The sequence below is a fragment of the Artibeus jamaicensis genome, unplaced genomic scaffold (genome assembly GCF_021234435.1).
Source record: "Artibeus jamaicensis isolate MK-2021 breed Jamaican fruit bat unplaced genomic scaffold, CSHL_Jam_final contig_490, whole genome shotgun sequence".
NCBI lineage: Eukaryota > Metazoa > Chordata > Mammalia > Chiroptera > Phyllostomidae > Artibeus > Artibeus jamaicensis.
In genome coordinates, this window is record NW_026521861.1 from 1,590,867 (window position 1) to 1,611,658 (window position 20,792).

At 44.1% G+C, this 20,792-nt stretch overlaps 1 protein-coding gene across 2 annotated transcripts in view; it reads right to left on the reverse strand.

The window, feature by feature from the left end:
• Positions 1-18,109, reverse strand: part of FBXW4 (F-box and WD repeat domain containing 4) — a 77,696-nt gene extending 59,587 nt beyond the window's left edge. The window contains exons 1-4 of one of the 2 annotated variants that reach the window (XM_037159347.2): positions 17,335-18,109; positions 4,203-4,298; positions 1,666-1,851; positions 1,051-1,183 (exon numbers count right to left, since the gene is read on the reverse strand). In XM_037159347.2, coding sequence (XP_037015242.2) covers positions 1,051-1,183; positions 1,666-1,851; positions 4,203-4,298; positions 17,335-18,038 — 1,119 coding nt within the window. In that variant the 5' untranslated portion in view covers positions 18,039-18,109. The remainder of the gene's footprint in view (positions 1-1,050; positions 1,184-1,665; positions 1,852-4,202; positions 4,299-17,334) is intronic. The other variant, XM_037159346.2, reaches the window with a different exon arrangement.
• Positions 18,110-20,792: the final 2,683 nt, after the last annotated feature.

Genomic DNA, 20,792 nt, shown 5'->3' on the forward strand with positions numbered 1-20,792 from the left:
AAAGTGTGAGGAAGAAAACAGCAAAGGAAGGAAAAACTTCCACAAACAATAAAGAATATACTTAGCTCTTCTTTTATATAAATTAGTGACATTTTTCCATGACGGAGTAGTCACCAGAGAGTGCATGGAGTCAGAAAAGTTAGTGAGTAGAGAGCAAGACGTCCCTCTCCTGAGTCCTCTCTCCCTACGTGTCTTAGAGGCCTGTTTGTGGACATGAACACGGAGTTTGCTCCTGTTAGCACTACAAAGTCTCCAGAGCTGAGAAACAGACAGGCAAGACACAACTAGGCCTCCTGCACCATCCAATGAATGGTCAGCAAAGTTCCCACAGCAGCCCGAAAGGATCAGGCACGTGTGGGGCTTGCCTAGGGCTGCTGGACACTCAAAAGGAGAAAGTTCTCTCTCTCACGGGTGGGAGCCTATTTGACTCAAACAGGAGGAGCCGAGGCCATAAAGCAGGGGTCACACTACTTATCAGGCTCGTTCTGCTGGGTCTTGGCAGGTGTCTGACTGTAGACCAGACAATTTGGCAGTGATGCAACAAATAACACCTTTCTCTTGTCATTTTTCTACTGCTTACTGACCACATCACTCTCCAGAGAAGCAGTAAAAACACATTTTAATTATCAGCCTGATTGCTTATAAACAAGGTGGTGAAAAATTAACCTCCCTAAACAGAGAGCAAGTAAAAAGAGGGAGACTTTAAAATAAAATATTGGGGTCAGAACTCAACCCACAAACTTGAGGAAATTCAGCTCAGGGAGGAAAAGCTGGCCAGGCCCTCTGTTTTTGAGTTCACGCCACATTTCAAGTGAGTGGCAAGCTTCCCAGCCACTGTCCACTCCTCTCCCAGGCCAGCTGGCAAGGACACAACCTGGCATGGCAAGCTGCATGCCAGAGGCACATAAGTGAGTCCTTTATTGTGTTGTTTCCTCCGCCCCCACCCAATGCTCTCGGCCAATCCCGAGACTGCGGCCCTATCCACCCTCTCCCACCCCACTCCCTATAGACAGAAGGGAATAACGGTATGTAAGGGGGTGACCACCTCACCTTGGCCGTCCTGTCCCTGGAGCCACTCACAATGATGCCCCCTTTGCAGTCCACACAGTTCACCTCCTGTTCATGAGCCGAGTACTTGACAGTGAAGGTGCTATGAATCTTATGAACACCAATCTTTCCATCTCTAGGAGAGAAATAAGGAGCCCACCCCAAACAGCCAATTATTCTCTCTGTAAGAGGAGGAAAAAGTCATAGAAATAGCCCAAGCCTGGAATGATGTCCAAATTTGCTAAGCTTGAGGCAGTTTAGTCCAATAAGGTTCTGCCTTCCAGTTACCTTTAGTTCTTCAGTATACTTGGGGTTGAACAGAGCTGAGAGACAAAACAAATTTCCCCCTTGGGAGTATCAAGACCAGCTTCGCTTTTCATTAAAGACTCTTCCTGTTTTCCTACCCCAGCTAACCGTATTAAGTGCCTTTGGTAAATCTCTGTGCTTTAAATTGGGGGGGTCAGGCAGGGCGGAAGTGGGGCAGAGACAAAATAATTACTCCTTCTTCTAGTCTCCGTCCTCATCCCTTTGGAGGTAAGACAGAACAGTCAGACACTGGCTGATGGCCCCTGAAGAGTCCTAAGGAAGAGGGTGGAAGGAGAAAACTGTAGCACTTACCCTCCTGCACTGATAATATGTGAGTTGGCCAACACAAAGTGGCAAACGTCCTCATCATGCCCAGCAAAGACTCCCAGGGGCCGACGGTTCAAGCTGGCACCATCTGGGCGGAACTGATAGGCCAGGATGAAATTAGCTTGGGATATGTACAGAGAATCACCCTCTAGTTGCATCCAGGGCATCTGACTGCAGAGATGAAACACAAAATTTAAGTATCATCAAGATACAAAAAGAAAACCTGACTTCAATCTTTGGAGAGGCCGACTGATCCCCAACTTAGCAAGAATGACCTGCAAGACTAAGTCTATATATGCCTCACTCTCCCCATCTTCAAAGAACTTTGTGGTGACCTTACTATCTTTGGACTATCCAAGAGAAAGTGAGAATTAAAAAACCAATTAAATAGCACTTTTAATTGGAGAATGCTTAAGACTTGAATTACTGGGTAGGCAGAGCTTAGAAAATGCAATGATTGAAGGGTGGGAAGGGCCAAAATGCAACCTATCCTGATGAGCTAATCTTTTTTCATTCTGTATTCTCACTAATTTGAAGTGTAAGTGCTTAAATTTCAAGGCTCCAAGACTCCCCTACATGCCTCTTTTCTAATTGGTTAGGTATGATAGAGAAAAGAGGAGAGTGGTCCTAGGGAAGCTCCATTCCCTTGTCCTACTAGAGAAAAGGGGCCACTGATAAGTAAAAGGAATAAAGCCATTTAGGAAAGGATGCTAACAGTGTACTGATGAGACACCTACATCTTCACAGGGGATATCTGCATTTCTCTATTAGAAGGTGTAGGGTAAGAGTGGCAATGGAAAAACACAGCCCCTAGGGCGGTTTACTACAATTCAGGGGCTAAAGAGGAGAAATAGCTCTCATTGGTAGCTGATAAAAGAAATCCACACATAGTTAAAGATTCCCCTTTATGCTCTGGCGGCAAGAAGAGAGGTTAAAAGCCACAGACCAGTCCCATGGCACAGAGTGAGCATTAAGAAGAAAGAAGATTCTGCCAGACACCAGGCTCTCTGGTGGGGACTATGCCCTTTCCCCAAGGTAGACATCCCGGCAGCCTGCCCAACTCTACCTAGGGATTCTGGAGCTACCAGGCCCAAGCAAAGCACAGGGACAGTTGATTCACCCCATCTGCGGAGACACCAGCTCTCACTGCCAAGCCCGTCTGAGCAAACTGGGCTGTGTTTCTTCCCCAGACTCCTTAATACCAGCGTCATGGGAATGTGGAAAAGTTCTGCAAATTGACTTGACGGGCCATTAAATGCAGCTTGGACTTTGTAGTAACCGACATTCTGCTCATGAGGTTTTACAAGTGTGTGCATATATTATGTGCAACATGTGTAGAATGTGTATAGATGCCTTCATTCTCACTCATTATACACATTCCTCTTCAACATCCCTTTGCACAAGTTCATGGCACACCCAAGTGGGCAGCAAACAGAGGGGTTTGGAATTCATGTTCAGAGCCACCTGGTAGGCAGCCATTGCCTAGGACAAGAAACTCGGTTCATGCCAGGTGAACAGTGGAGAATCCCAGGGCAGCCTGCTAACTATTTTGTGTGTTTATTTGCCAAACTGCTTTAAACCAGCCAAAAAAAAAAAAGGCCAGGGACAAAACCTTGATAGAGAAATAAACTCTACTTTCTGGTATTAAAAGACAAGAGTGGAAAGCCTATGGGTAAAGTCCTTCATCATAAAAGCCCCCATTTCTCCATCACCACTTCCACATCACTCACAGCAACTGATGTCAGTCAAACAGCAGACCAGACACAAGCAGGAGAGAAAGGGCCACCAGAAGAAGAAGCCTGCCTATATCTGTCAGTACAGGGACAGGTAAACCAAGAATGAGGAATCATGGCGTTCACTACCCATTCCAACCGATCAACAAGGAGCACTTTTTTTGTAGGGAGTCATACAGTGACTGAAATAATTTAGCATTGATGAAGCATAAAATCTGTGGCATGAGCATTCCCAAAGCCATTACCTAAATCTGCTGGCAACTTTCCTAAGCTCTGCCTCCTATAACATATATATATCCAAACCTTTATATTCTACTCTGCCCTTAGTAGAGGGAGAGAACTACAGGAAGCCAGGAATGAAGGTTTAACTCCCTACACTAGAAGAATTAAAGAAAAATAATTGTAAAACAAGATACATTGAAATATTGGCTTCATTTATGTCTTTTGATGAGTTACATTAACAGTGGTTACCTCTGAGAGGTAACTTACAAGTTAAGTTTTATTTTCTTCTTTAAACTTTTCTATTTTTCCAAATTTCTACAATAAACATTTGTTACTTTTAAAATCATAAAAAATATGAAACTCATTAAAATGAAATACAGTCTCTGTAATCCTCTTGGTAATGTGAAAAAGTTGTCCCTCTGACGCCCCTTTTGTGGTGTTTAAAGGACGACCAGGACCATACCTATACTCAAGACAGGCTATTCGCACCCCAGCTAGGACCGGACTTTTCACTTCCCAGCATGCTTTTCTGTCCCAGGTAGCTTTCAGAGTCAAGAGGCTACTTACCTGCATCTCCACTTCAGCAGAATTCCCTCTCGGCAGCGCCCCAACCTCCAGTTTTGAGACACCTTCACTCGTTCCTTCACTGGCACATTGGCCATCCTGTGTCGAGACAAAACAGATAGTCCAGTCACTACGATGCACTGCCAGCCAGAGAAAATGCCACGGGCTTACAAGTCAGGACTCGGGAACGTCCAGAACATTTCTGGACATAAGTGAAGGGGCTAGGAGACGAGAAAGGAAAATCCCTGCTCTCCATAATAGGATAACTAAGAAATCCGAGGAGAACAGTCTTTCCTTTAAAGTGTCTCTAGCCCTGGCTGGTATAGCTCAGTGAATTGAGCACGAGCTGCGAACCGAAGGGTTGCTGGTTCAGTTCCCAGTCTGGGCACATGCCTCGGTTACAGGCCAGGTCCCCAGTGAGGGCCACTTGAGAGTCAACCACACATTGATGTTTCTCTCCCTCTCTTTCTCCCTCCCCTCCTCTCTCTCTAAAAATTAATCAATAAAATCTTAAAAAAAATAGTGTCTCTAGTCAAGCCAAAGCGATCTAACAGAGAAACGATGACAAACAGTGCTGGAACCACAGGCTGTCCATAAAGAAAAAACTGATTTAGATTATCGACTCACGGCACAATATAATACACTCCCCCAAAATGAAAGAATGAACTTAAAATGGTCTCTTTAACTAAGAGTTTAAAGTATTTAAATTTTAAATACTGCACAGAGAAAAAAGAAAAAGACTGTAATTTCCCCCAAAAGAATGGGGGAAATGAATAATTAATACCACAGGTACAAGTTTCATAACTTAGAAGTTTTCGGGGACTGATGGAAATCTACCAGGATGACACACCCAGACTGCAAGACCCTGTCCCCCACATCCAACGGCAGACAAGAACAGGCCCCCCCACCCCCGGCACTCGCATGATAAAACACGGGGGGGGGGGGAACACCCGCAAACCCAGTTTACAGACGTACACACTGAAACAATTGCGGAAGTACCGCCTCACGTCTACTGAATGGAAAATCTGCTCTCGCTTTGGTTGGATAGAAGGGTTGGGTTTGGTTACGCACTGCTAGCAGCGCGCGGAGCGGCCTTTCAGAGAGGAATTCTGGCGAGAAACGCTGTTCAATGACAGCCTCTGACCCAGCACTCCCACTTTGGGCGCCCATCACAAAGAAATAATTCAAAAGAAAAAAATATTTTTATAAAGACATTTATAGTTGCAGCTATATATTAGCGCTAAAATCTGGCAATAGTCCAAATGTCTATGGGGGAGAATGGTGTACTAATGCACAAGAATATATTGCCACTAGAAATGATAAATGTGAGGACTACAAAATATTTTAGAAATGACTATAGCAGGGAACAGTAATTTTAAAACTAAGTCAAATTAGCCCCGGCCCTGTGTGGCTCAGTTGGTTGAAGCGTCATCCTGTAAGCGAAGGGCTGCAGGTTCAATTCCTGGTCAGGGCACATGTCTGGGTTGAGGGTTCGGCCCCTGGTCCTGATGGACACAATCCCTGATGTGGGCATATACAGTACAGAAGGCAACCAACTGATGCTTCTTTCTTGCGTCAATGTTTCTCTACCTTCCTCTCCCTTTCTCTTCCCCTTCCTCTCTTTAAAAAAAAAATGAAAAAATGTCCTCAGGTGAGGATAAAAGAACTAAATTTATAAAACAAAGGTGAGGAGACTACACAAAATTACACCTCCATAAATAACAAAAGAGGTAAATAGATGGTAGTTTAGGAAGTGTGCAATTTTTAAAAAATATATCGCATAATTATGAAGAGTTAGGTCTTTTCATTTACATCTAAATTGTAGATCAAATGAAGTTACAGGGAGAGCACAGAATGCAGACTCAGGAAACTGGGCTTCGAAGCTGGTGATTCAACTTTTCTAATGGTCAATTTCTCCATCTATGAAATGAGGACAGTATTTCACACAACTGTGGTGTTTTAGAGATGACAATTAAAAGTACAGCATGTTATAAATCTCTACAAAATGGCTAATTATTATCACATAAATATACATAATGATTAATGTCCATTAATGGTGTCATCTTTAAAGCAAACTCAATAATCATCTGTTTTTCTCCTAACTCAATTATGACTAGTAGAAACTGTATCTCTCATGTCAAACTTAGTCCCCTTCAGGTTGAATGATTAGGATTTGGGTGGGCGCATGTTAAAGCTAAAATAAAGTTACTGAATTTGTTCACCGGGTGAATATGGTCCCTGGTTTCACATTATTAGTAAGCACCCTGCACTACCTACCTCTGGCCAGAGAGCTGAGGACAGTAAAAGGTGGTCAGCAGGATGGCCCAAAGAACTGCACTCTCAATGAAAGAGAGTCGACTCCCTGTGAAATCTTACTTGCACATCCCTCCCAGATACGAAGGGAGAGATTGTCTGTAGCTAACCTCTCCTCTTTCCTCTCCAGTTTGGTCTAAGTTCACAGGTGGAGATGAAACCAAAACTGAAACAAGGAGGGAAAGAGTCAACATATTTCCTGAATTGGGATAAGGACAACACTTCTCTCATCTCCCTGGTCACTTAACTGCAATTTGGTGACACTTTACTAAGGGTCAAAGCACTGCCCTGAGGGCCTGATCACAGACAGCAGCAAGAAACTTTCAGAGTTGAACTTTAGAAGCGGCTACCAAAGAGCAGGTGCAGGCGCCCTCTCCCACGATGACACCACAACCAAAATACGGGCTCTGGTCCTTCACATCAAATTCCAACTCTTTAAAGCTCTTCCATTCGGCTTTCACTTGAGAAGAGCACCACTTTGTTAAAAGCAACAACTAGGCTTTTTCATTCCTTTTGTTGGTTCAGTCATCTCTGGTGGTCAAATCATAAACATATCTTTACTAGCTTCAGGACCGGAAAAATCAGAAGGGATTAAAAAAAAAAAAACCTTCCTTCTCTGAAAGTAGGCATCCCTCCTTCCCTGTGGGGACCTGTCAAGGCCCGGTCAATGGGGTCAGTAAAACAAGACGGCAGAAATGGGAATCCAATAAGGACCCTTGTACCCACCCCTGAAATGCTCTCTGGTTGGCTGCTTCTCCAGCACGATTACTGGCCTAAGGTGGGGGTACTCCCTCCAAAAATGACTGGTGCCCTGAAAATAAACCTCTTGCACGCTGTTAAGGCACGCAGGGATCCCTAACCTGGCCGGTGGGCCTACTGGAACTTCCATTTTCCCAGCCCTCCTTCTCTTGCCTCAGGCTCATTTTTCCACTTGGGCCCCCACCTTCTCAGCTTTCCGGCACTTAGTCCCCATTACAGTTTGACTGCATTCTTGGACACATGACCTATTTTAAACAACAACAATACAACATGCACCCACAGTAAGCTATCGGGTCCCTTAAAACCTTGGCAACAAGGCAGTCCAGAGGGACAGAAATTAATCTAGGCACTTATCTAGATTCCCCTTTCATTTCACCTCTCCTCACTGCCCCCCAAACCAAAAGCAAATAAATAAACCTAGTCAGAAGAAAAATGGCCGGGGGGGTGAGGGAAGGGGCGGTATGGATACATCACAGAGGTCTTAAACCTGCACAGTCCCTAAGATCAGAAAACTCCTGGATCGCAAATCAATGTCCCTCCCTGCTTCATCTTGTAGTTTGATTCCCCTTAATGCCACCCAAGCTGCCTACCTGTGTGATTGGCATGATTACCGTAAGCATAACTTCCTGCTGACTTGGAAATTCAGAAAAGGAGGGTATCTGTCCACAAGTGACAATCAAGGCCATCTCAGGGGCACCAAGCTGAGGAGGGGGACAGGGCTTGGACGCTTAGAATTTTAAATTAATACTGTCTCTTGATTTCTTTAATCTGCTTGCTCTCCAGAAAGCAGATTTCCCCGCAGTGTGCCCGTACCCACTAGCTCTTCTACTAAAACTAAGAATTTGGCTTTAGGAACAAGCATTTAGATAGCCTAAGACAAGAAACTTCTATCTCTTCGTTTTGACAGCTCACTTTATTTATTCAGCCTCACCTCCCATCACTGCACACTATGCAACTGAGCTCCAGCCAAATCCATCTCTTCTACATTTATAACTATACCCATACCTTCTCCTACGATGCCAGCACCGACCTACCACTGTCCTTGACAAATGCCTCCTTCCCTCTTCTGGCCACTGGTCAACCTCACCCATTCTTCAAGGTCCAGCTTAAACCTCTGCTTCCCTGATTCCTCCAAACATTCCTTGCCTTCTCTTGCAAACCCGCAGACTGAACCTATCATAAACCTAGGCTTGTTAGCTTTTCACAGCTGTATGTCTAGTTTGTCCAATACAGTCATAAATTCCACAGGGGCAACTCTTCAACGTCTTAGCACTTCTAAAAGTGGATCTCAACCAGTGATATAGCAGGAACCCTGAATAAGCGTGCCATCAAATTTTAAACAATGTACAGCATTTATTTCCATTCAACTAAAGAGCCATACTTTTATAAAGCTTTCTGTCAAACACACCACTGAGTGACTCATGACACAGTTGCTGCAAAATAAGAGGAAGGCTGGGTGTTCAGAGGACTAGATGTAAACTTTATCTCAAAGTAAGTTGTAAGAAAACAAGGTCAGGGCAGTAATAGTTCTACTCAAACAGGAACATACTAGATGGTAAATAAGCACAAGCTTTTCAACTTTCTGAAACTTGCTTTAAAAAATAAAGAAGACATTCAGCTTTTAATCCTTTAACATACAATCAAAAATTCTAATATCACCCAAAAGTATGCCTTAGACACAAAAGGTGGGAACCACAGTCCTAGGAGAACAGGTATTTTGATAGACACTGCTTAAATGAGCGCTCAAAGTACAGTTCTCCCTTTAGCAAGCCACACTTTCAACAATGTCTGTAGGTTTTCAGGAGGCTGGACACGCTACCTTCAAGCCCCAAAGGCCCTTCCTAAAAATGTATAATTCAGTACATCTTCAGGAATTCAACCAAGGCTTCCAAATTCTTATGCTAGAGAAGCTCCAGGGAAGGAATCCGAGCAGGTAAAGTATCTTAAGGTGGCACCCACACGTCAAAGCTGTGCAAAGCAGTTTTAAAAGAGCTGGGCGTAACCCTGATTCCTGAGGTGAGCTTAGAATTTCGGTCATGTTCACGTTCACATTCATTTCCACCTGTTGGTCAAATCCTGTATTTGCAGGGCACTTGACCAGTGTGCATGTTCTGCAAGATGTCAAGAAATATTAAGCGGTGAAAAACAGAACTTTATCATCAGAACATTCTGTGCAGTGCTGGATGCAACAGAATTAAACGGGTCTCTCTACCATGGGACGTCTCAGTGCCTTTAGTTTACCAATGGTGAGTCCCCAAGAGAGGGGGTGTGCAGCGCGCATTTCCCACACTTATTGGGTCACAGAATCGGTTTTTCAAAAATCGCACAGTACCAGACTAATCTAGCACTTCCTGAGAACAGACAGCAGCAAGAAAGATGCCACTATTTTTTGAGGACGGGCCATCTTCTAACCGAGGCATGAACTGGCATCTAACAGACTCAGAAGTGGACTTTGTTCTCATTCCTTCAAAATGACCTTCCCCTGGGCTCCCCATCCAAAATGTGAGGAATACACTACTCTACTCCTTGGGGTTATTTCAGAGTTTTTAATCTTGTAACTGTATTCCATATTCATCACCAAAGCAGATTCTCAGCCCTGGTGGCCAAGTTTCAAAATCCCTGGTGCCCTTCCAGCCTGGACGATGGGACGGTGAACCAGGCACCACCCAGAAAGTTTCACGTCTCCAGTTCCTAGGCGTTTTGATGAAGCCAAACTGCAGCCAAGACTAGTGATGAATGAGAGGTTCTCCGTTAGTAACTCATTCCTAGAGGAAGGCCGCTTACGTATGTACACCACCTGTATGTGAATATTGACTCATCTTTTCAATGTGGGCTTTCGAAACATGGGAGCTACAGGGAAGAAAGAAAACAAAGTCCTAGAAGAGCCCATTACAGATCTAGTCAGCAGGGGAAACATCATTCCTTTCAGGGAAATAGCTTTCCAGGAAAAGTATCTCAACGTATTTACTATAAAACAATTTAATTTCCCTGTCCCATCACCTACCACCCCACCATCCCCGCTCCCCCTCCCCCAAAAGCCCACAGATTGTGGATTTCCTCTCATTCTTGGCAGAGTTACCAGAGGAAATATAATACCCCCTTCGGACTGCTCCCAACAGCTGCTGAACAAGAGGGGGAGCGGGGGTAACCTTCCAAAGCTGCCTCTAAAAATGACCATTCTCCCTGCCAAACCGTGCAGCCAGTAAACATAGGACTTCTTTCTCCACTTCTTAAACCAAGGGGAGACCCCCCCCAAAGCAACACTGTACCCTTGTCCAAAATCCACATCCCCATCTGTTCCTCTCAACTTGACTATAAGGTGAAACTTCTACATAGTAAGCCGCCACTCTTTCTTCCCCAACATGTTTTCTTGAAACAATCCTGTACTACTTCACCAAACCAGTGTTTGTTTGCTTAACCTACTCATTTGCAAGGTAGGGTTCCTATCAAACTCCTATTCAGTATAATTTCCTTACCTCCATCCACCTCCCCAATACCTCCTATAGACACACACACACACACACACACACACACACACACACACACACACACATCTCTTTTCAGGTCAAAAGCCTTGAAACACAAAAGTCTAGGAACAAAGTCAGCAGTGGCTACACTGCACCCTAGCCCTTTTCCGTTCCCAACACTGTCACACACCGACTGCGCTTTTCCGCCCAGAAGAGCCCCGTCACCAGGCAGAAGAGAGACTCCCAGTTAGCCTTCAGCCTCTCAGCTGAGACCACCAACAAAGAAGTTCACAAATGTCAACTGGGGGCAGAAGCAATATCTCTCTTTGCTGAGGAGAAACTGGACAGAGCCTCCAGCATCATTCCCCAAAGGTGACAGCCGGGGTTGAGTGAAGACCGTGAAAACTGTACTAGAGCTGGGGGAGAAAATATAATGTAAGGAATGATTCGGAATCAGGGGCAGGGGAAGGTGGAGGGCTGAACTGGCTGACCCCAAATGTCTTTTCCATCTCTAACTCCTATGATTCTTTGACCTCCAATTTTGTGCTGCGGACAAGGAATGGAAAGTCAACAGACATGGTGATGTTTTGAAAGAGCCTGGCAGTCTGCTCTTGTCATTTAGTGGCCTTCGCATGTATTTTTTAAGGTGTCTCCAAGCCCTGTCTTCATTTCACAGTTGTCACCTTTCTCAGCAATTTGAGCTCATGTCAAATACCAAAAAGAAGGAGAAGAAGAAAGAATGTACTGGCAATTAATTGTGGGCTAAAGAGGGGCAAGCACGGGGGCCCATTGGGTGGCCCAGACTTCCAGGGAGGGCCGTGTGGACAGTTTGGATATGATGAAGAACGGACTCAAAGCTGAGACAAGGTGGCAAACCTCTAACAGATCAATTCTTCTCCAGACAGTCCCACAGTCTTAGATACAGTTCGAGCATATACATGATTCTGCATTTATAAATAGATTCCTGATGAGCCCAACCATCTAGCTTCTGTGAATTACAACGGAAGCTCCATCTGAATCATTGTCATTCCTGAACAGGACTGCTGAGTAGGGAGAAGAAACCAAATCTTTGAATTTGGTCCACACACCTGAGGTGAATTCTGGGGCTTAGCAAAAACATGGTTTCTAAGAATCAAAGTGGAGAGTATGCCAATTTTCACAGAAAATTCAAAACTCGACTTTCTCATCTTTTCAAACAGTTTAACTCATCTTACATTTTCAAAACTTCCTGGAGCCTGGCCTCAAGAAGAGTCTACCTGAACTTCTCCCTGCCCCATGGCTGTCTGGACCAGACCAATAAGTCTGGACCAGAAACTAATCCAATGCCAGAGTCGACCCAGAGTTAAGGTTAAGTTGACATACAAAAGTAATTCTTTTCCTTGTCAACCACTCAAAAATAGTTTTGGGTTTTTTTAATCTGTATGTTTCTTCAGTAACCTCACTATCAGTTTGATTCCAGCAGGTCAAACACAATTTTTACTTCAGGAGAAGGTATGAGACACAGAAAATGGGAAGTATGGTATGCTGAAATATTGTCAGAGATCTCATCCCAGTAAGAACTGCTCATCTTCCACACTGTGAGGACTTTGGGTTTCTCCTTGTTTCTGCCTTGAAAGCTAGCGAATGCATCTCCTACTCATCCAATGGCACAAGACTGGGAGGTATACAAGCAGCTTCTCTACTCTCGTGGTCCTGGAGGAAAAGGCTTCCTCCATTCTCCCAGTTTGCGTTTGGAGGTACTGACTGCACTAGACCATTTCCTGCTTCCACAGGTCTATTGTTTTATTTATTTGAAGCATGTAAACTGAACTCAACTTGTATTAACTCACAGAACCATTAAAAATAAGCCTTTCCAAAAACGACTGAAGATAAAAAAGATCTATACATGAAACCTTGCGATGAACTGGGGAACAAGTAAGTGACTCTCCTCCCTAGGTGAAGCAGAAAGGGGAAGGGGAAGGCCAGAGCTACTTTAAGTTGATCACCGTTTTAGGAAAATCACTGTTTAGACCTTAAATGTAGCCAGTCAGCGATGCCTTCCCTGTTCAGGGCTAGGAAAGGAAACTTTATGCTTTCTGGGCCAAAAAAATGCTCTTAGGTGCAATCATTTTAAAACAAACAAACACACTCTGCTTATCTGTGTCCATCTCACCACTCTGGACGTTAATCATCACTGAAATAGATACCCCAGCTCCCCAGCCTCAAAGTGCTCCCAGCCCACAAGACCCTGTCTGAGGAATGAATGTACATGCCAGGGCAAACACCTCAGCGCCTTACTCCTAAACGCTTATTGTGAGTTCTAGGCAAATCTACCACAGGCAAACACAAGGGCACCCAGGTATTGCTCAGAGGATATTTAAAATAAAATTCAAGTTTGAAAACCTGTAGGACTTAATTTGGAAGGAAGAGGATTAAGTAATAAGCTTTCTTTAACATAAGACTGGCAGAAGTATTTTTTAAAAACACAGATACACTTCTCTCTTTCCATTCTCTGCTCTTGTTAATTTTCAGCATCGGGACATTTGCAGATAGCACCTTCGCTCTTCCGCCCATCGCACTAACTGCCAGAGTCAAATTTCACTGTCTTGGCTTTGAAGACGGAACTAGGTTAGTCTTCCCCATACTCTAGGGAAAACTTAAAAGGTTGCTATACGAAACATTTCCTTGATTTTTATATTACAGATATTTCCATTCTCCCAAGCTTTATAAAACCTTCAAACTAAACTGATTTCAAACCAGATGACTGACTCAAACTCTGTGTCTGTTTAAAAAAAAAAAAAAAACCCTCAGGATATCTACCAGCGTTCACTGTTTGAGCAAGAGGCCTAAAGGGAAGCAAATTATTTGTTTGTGGTTTTAAAGTGGCCAAAATGCCTTCAAGCACAAGTATAAGACCATTAACAAATCACAAGGAACCAAAGCAGTTCATCTTACTCAACAAAGCTATGATCAGTTAGGAACAGCCAAACTGAATGGGACTTGCCCTGGGCCGGAAGGTCAGTAAACCGTAGCAGTTTGTGTTTCTGAGAATCAAGAGGCTCTTCGGCAGGGAGGGCAGACCCTAAGCTCACAGGTTCTGCTGTCAAGTTTCCGAAAACATGTGGGCAGGTGAGGGAAACCAAGCAGCATGTGTGTTTTCCCTCACCTGCTGCTATCTTTAGGCAGCATCTCCAAGTCCAACCACCTCCACTTTTGCTATATGCAGACTGACTACAGGAGAAGCCAAGCAATTAAGAAGTTTCATTTTACAATTTATGGAGTGCCTACTATGTGTTGGACACTCTGCTAGCTCTTACACATTTAAGGCTCATTTTACGAGACATGTTATTCCCATTCTTTATAGGGTATAAAACTGGTGCAGTGAAGATGTGTGGCTTCTGATAAAATGGAGTTTTGTGCCATACTTACAAAAACTTATCCCACTGTCCAGTCTGCAATTAATTAGCCCAAAGCATGAACTGCAGCCCTGCCACTACCCAAGCAGCCATACGCTCACTGAAGTTTGGGCCATGGCACCCTCATGCTACAAGAGGAATGGGGTGCATGCCATCTTCCTCCAGGGTTGACAGCCACCTCTCTTGGTGGCTTATCACGTCTCTGCAGCTGTCCAGAAAGAGACCACACTGGTAAACACGTCTCCACCTGCTCTAACCCACATAACTTCTCCCCTCAACTCAGAAAACACAAACAGTGACCTTGCTCTTTATCAAGTGCTGTGATAAAACAACTTCCCTAAAAGTTTGGACATAACTCATCCTAGGACACAAGCAAACAAAAATCAAAACACATGTGGCAAATAAATAATAAAGCCATGTCACTTTGCAGTATCAAAGCACTATAAATGAGTATACTAAACATGTAAACTCATTTTTATTTTACTGTCATTATTGCCTGTAGAACACACACTCATTCCCATTAGCTCTCTTTTAGAGCACCTAAAAAGAAAAGAAAAATAAACACCAGTTCTTTCACTCGTCCATTCAATCTCTATAAGGAGAAAGAGAAAGCCAAACTATTCGCTGGCTGGCTTGGATTCCAGTCATTTTAGCCAACTTCTCTTATAAGTCAACTGGTATGTTCCCTGAAAGTTTTTCTTCTAAGAAATAAAGGTAACAAGACTACATCCGCCCAAAATCCCAGAGAATCATTGTCACTGACAATAAAACTGTACTAGAATTAGTCACAGTTAAACAAAATTATCAGGTTCAAAATTCACAAAAAAATTAATCTCATACACCAGTCATACCCAACTGGAAAACATACTTAAAAAAAGATTGCATTCAATAATAAAAACAAAATGCATAAGATATTTAGGAATAAGTAAAACAACAGGTATGTGGGAACTTTATCATGAAAACCACAAAAACTTTTGAAAAGGCACAGAATTTTTTCTTGCTTGGGTGGTTGAGTAGAAGTATAGATGTCTCTCTCTCTGTCTCTCATACACACACACACAGGCACACAAATCCAACAACCTAACCCTAGGGATCACCTAACCCTAGCAGATATTAGACCCTATCAAAAACACACACACACACACATACACACCCAAAAATACACAGTATTTAACACAGTATGGAAATGGAAAATTGTATCAGTGGAACAAAATAGGGAATTCATTAATAGTGGACAAAATAAGCTTTCTAAAACAGAGGGAAAGACAGGAGTTATTTAACAAAATGTATAGTGATAACCAAGTAGCCATTTAGAAAATAAGAGTTGAACTCACCCTTTGCACATATAAGTGATATTGATTAAAGTGTTAGCTGTTCCAAAAAATCAAATAATAAGAAAACCAGCAGCCATTCAAAGAGAAGATTTTTCAGGCCTATGGAGGAGCTATAAATTTCTCACATTTAGGGGGAAAAAAATAAATAAATCACAAAAGACTGACAGATTCTAATATACAGGGGTGGGCAAAAGTAGGTTTACAGTTGTGAGTAGGCAACAGAGTTTATTCTTGTATTATTATTTATTAATTATGATATCATTTTTCCATACAACTGTAAACCTACTTTTGCTCACCCTGTATGTAAGTGTAAAACTTCTATAGGCTGGGGGGGGTGGGCTGGGATGGGAGTAAAAAACAGAAAACTGTACTTGAACAATAATTAAATAAATGTTTTAAAAAGTTTTAAAAAAACTTCTATAGGCTAAAAAGAGTAAAGTAAAAGAAACTGGGAAAAAATAATTGTATCAAACATGACAAATTATAGCCTACTAACTATAGCCTAATACCTATAAACCTCAAGGATTCCAAATTTACAAGAAAAACATCAAGACCCCAATAATAAATGGGCAAAGACTAAGAACAGACAATCTCACATGTGAAACACACATACGGGAAAATATTTACCCTGATCAATGGTAAAACAAAATGCAAAATAACAAAATTTTGAGATAGCATTATATGCCCCAATATAGCAAAGATTTTTAAAAATTTCACATTCATTGCTGGTGCCACAGTGACTTGGTATACCTTTACAAACCATAACCTTTGACCCAATAATGCCAATCTTGAGAATTTGTCCTAATTAACTAATTCAAAAAGAGATATGTATTAGATGCTATGTGACTTGTTTCAATAAAGCTGCTACCAAAAATGATTACTCATTTCACTGTTATCTGTAATAGCAAAAAGCTGGATATAACAAACATTTAATCTCATTATGGTACAGCTCACAAACATTAATTATGTACCTATTCTTTTAGGATCAGTTAAGATAGCAACTCAGAAGCAAGAGAATGAAAATTTTTAAAATCAGTTGGTGTCCAGAGGTGGTGGCATTGTATCTCTTTATGTTTTCAAATGACTTTCTTTAATGTTGTTATACTATATTGGAACTACTTTTCTTTTTTAACTCAAACCGGATGGAGTTGAGGGCAATCTGAAAGTTTTTTCTCCTCCAATTCCATACATCTTTTTCCCTTTTATTTAATAGCTTTAAGTGATTCAAAAAGTTGCTAAGAACAAGCCAAACTGCAATACCATCCCCTTCCATACAGCCTAAACCTAACCCAACCTCCTGCCACAAGCAGGCACCCTTCTGTGTGTCGTTCAGCCTGTATCAAGTCGTAAACTAGAGTTGACACTTGGACCAAGGGCCTCCTTTTCGGGTCTGAACCCTTTTCTCCATATTCGACTTGATCTGAGCTCTGACGCCTAACAACCGTTAGAGAGGGTGAACGGACGAAGGTCCCCAAACGTTCAAACAGACGACACAGTGAACGCGAGTCCTAGACCGGGACCAGAGGAGGCCTCCAAAGCCACAGACCAGCCGGGCTCTCTGGGACTGAGGAGCTCGGCGAGTCAAGTGAAAAGACAATTAAAAGCTGAAGGGAGTGCTTAAGATGGCTAATTGTGAGGAGCCGCCCACGGGGACAGTGCAGACTGAGGGATGCTCTTGGGAGGCTTCCTCGGATGGGGACCTCCGAGGAGACATGGGTGCGCGGGTAGGGGTCTCGGCGGAGGCCGGGCCGGGGTGCGGAATTCGGGGTGCGACACGGCCCCAGGCTGACCAGGCCGCGGCGCCCCGCCCTTTCCCGGGACGCGGGCCGGCCCAGGGCGGGGAGCGGGCGGGCAAGCGGGCGCTTACAGGTCGGTGCCGAGCCGCGTGAAGCCGGAGTTGAGCGAGGCCCGTGCTATCCGGCGCCAGAGCAGGTCGCAGCTGGTGAAGCGCCGCAGCCAGCGGCACACCTGAGCCAGGCGGCCGAGGGCCCGCATGTCCAGGTAGGAGCAGATGAGCAGCAGCAGCTCCTCCGGCAAGCGCCAGAGCGCCGACCCCGCGACTGGGCGGCCCGCTGGCTCCCGAGCCGCCACCTCCTCCTCGACCTCCGCCGCCAGGGCCGCCCGGGTCCCCGCGAAGCGGCCCCAAGCCTCACCCTCTCCTTCCAGTACTCTGCCAGGCCTTGCTTCCTCCCGCCGCCCAGTCCTAGCCCTCCATTCCTCGTTGCCATCGTTTCCTCCTTTGGCCTCCTTCCTCGCCTCTGCGCTCCCCTCATCTCCCCTGACGATCCTTCTCGCGCCTTCCTCCACGCTGCCGCCTCCCTCTCCTTCCTCCCCCGGGCCTGCCCTCGCTCCCGCCTCGGCTCCCAGCACGGCTGCCTCCTTCGCCTGCTGCGGCTCCGGCTTCCCTTCCGCCCCGCTTCCTCTTCCGCCTTGCCCCGCTCCTGCTTTTCCCTTCCCCTTCCTTCGCTTCCTCCTCGCGACCCTCCCTTCCTGCAGTTTCCTTGCCTCCCCGCTCTCGCCCTCGCCCGGCCCGCCGTTCCCGGGGGGTCCCAAGCGGCCCTGGCCGCTCATGAGCGGCCGCGGGGCCGGCCGACACACTAGCTAGCCGGAGCGGCCGCCGTCGCCCGGGGAGGAGGCAACACCTTGTCGGACCGGGTCACATGGGGCGGAGCGGGCCGAAACCTGGGCCCGCCCCTCACAACCACGGCCGCGGAGCAGCTTCGGGGTTCTGGCAGGAGAGCGGACCTCGGTCCCCAGTCCTTACACCTCCCGCAGCGTTTGGTGCTAGCACATGCATTCATCGTCTAGCATGTGAGGCCCACAGAGAGCCTGGCCACAGGCCACACGCAAAAGGAGCTTTCGCCTTCAAGAAGCGGCTAGTTGGAGCTCCTGCCCTCAAGAAGCAACCACTTGGATGGCTAAATTTAGCGCTCTCCTCTTCTTCGGGTGATGCCTCATTTCCACAAGCCATATACCAGCGCCCCACAAACTGCAACCCCCTTTCAAGTGGCATGCCCGGGGTTCTCGTAAAGGGTATGAACCATCGTCCTGTCAGTGAGCTGGTATTTGGGGAGGTTTGCAGTCCTCTAGATCCCGAATTCCTAACTCCCCAATGCATCAGTAAATGGCAAAGCTAGGGCTTGTTACTAGTCACCACCCACATGCAAGTGGATTCTCCAAGGTCACCCACAAGCCCTTCCCCACAGCACTCATTCCATTCTCAAGGGCACCAGTCTGAAGGGAGAGCTAAGTAAAACCTCCTGAAGTCCAGACATGCTGGCGTGCCCCACCCACCTACCCTCAGTCACATGTGGCTACTGGACACTTGAAATGTGGCTAATCCAAAATGAGGTGGGCCATAAATGTGAAGTACACACCAGATTTTGAAAACTTATACAAGAAAAATACCACTATCTCGATAATGTTGTATTAATTACATGTTGAAGTGATAAGAGTTTTGATACATTGGACTAAGGAAATTTAAAATTATACATGTGACTCACATTTGTGGCCCATATTATTTTTCCATTGGACAGCACTAGGCTAGACAGTAGGATTTGGAGGCAAGGGAAGAAAATACCTAGTCCTGTCTGTGTATCCTGTACCCCAAATTCTGATAGAAAGGATTTGAGGGTTTTATTTTGTATTTACATCTTAAGACTCATTTTTAAGTAGCAACAGTGAACTAAAAATCAACTCTGGAAATTATTCAACACTTTAACATAGTCAAAGAGAGACCTAGGAAGCAACTGCATTGCACTATGGTATTGCAGAAGCATCATGTAACAAGGTCAGACCGGAATCTGGCTTTGCCCTAGAATTACTTTTTGATCTTAGCAAAACAACAACAAAAAGCCCCACCTATCTTGGCTTTTTAGTGTTCTCAGTCTGTAGTGGAGATAATAATGCCTCTGCCTTACTTTCGAGGGATAAATGAGATGATCCCTGTAAAATGCTTTGAACTCCGCTAAGAAAATTCTCAATAATAGTTACAGGTCAAATCCTGTTACAAAAAAATACCCTTACCCGCCCCCCCCAAAACAGGCATTGTGTAGAAAAAGAGTTCCAAACTTCAGCCAGTGGTTTACTTATTAAAAGCAATACTTGATACAACACTGCAGTACACGTAAAGAATTTACACCATCTCTTTGAGATCACTGTGAAGAAATTTACTTATTTACTTATTCATACTATTAGAACACTGTTGAGGTAGGAACTCTGCAAATTGAGGTCCTGTCATTATCCACTCAATATTTGTTGATTTTGCTTCCTGTGTGTACTGTGAACAACCCTGGAAGGAAGACAGAGATAAATACAGTATGTGGTTCCTACATTTTGTGTTCAGATTTGTGTTAGACAATTTGTAATTTCCTACTGTTTGACAATTTTTTTGAAGATTTTAATTTATTTTTAGAGGGATAAGGAGGGAGAAAGAGAGGGAGAGAAACATTGGTTGGTTGCCTCCTGCACACCCCCAACTGCAGACCCGGCCTGCAACCCAGACACGTGCCCTGACCTGGAAGCCAACCAGTGACCATTTTCTTTGCTGTATGTTGCCCAAACAACTGAGCCACACTGGTCAGGGCTTATTAAAAAGTTTTCTAAATTTGCATGTTAATAAGTAAACTGAAAACATTGGACTACTTTAAACTTAGGATGCCAAAAACATGGAATTTATAATATACAGAGTGGAGCAAAATTAGGTTCACAATTATATGGAAAATAATAAAATAATACATAATAATATGTGAATAAACTAATTTTGTCCCAACCTATATTAAAACTTAAGAGTCAATGTGGGTTTTTATACTGAGTATTTAGAAACACATACTGTAGTAGCATACTTTTAATGAGAATTTTTAAGTGCAAAGTTCATTGTGTATGTCCATATAAATGACATACATAGTAGTGAATATTACTGTTATAGTATATATGTCTAGGATTGTAAAGAGGCTAGAATTTTGTGTTCTGTCCATTCTTATAAACATAGGTGACAGTCTCAGATACAATTGGCTCCCACATCTAGTACTCCATCATCCACGTGTCCAGTGATTAAGCCCTCAGGCCCCAGCCTTTAAAAATATTCAGATTTAACAGGGGAATTATTATGAAACAAAAGATTATTTTTGAGACCTACAGTGTTCAATATCATACATTGGTTCTGATGCTCACTATTATTCTTCTACAATAATAATAGCTTATGTTCATTGAGCACTTACTATATATCAGGCAATATCATAAGAGCTTTTCATTGTGTTGTCTCACTGATTCCTATCAACAGTCACATGAGGAAGATACTATTAACCTGCTTTTTGTAGAAGATAA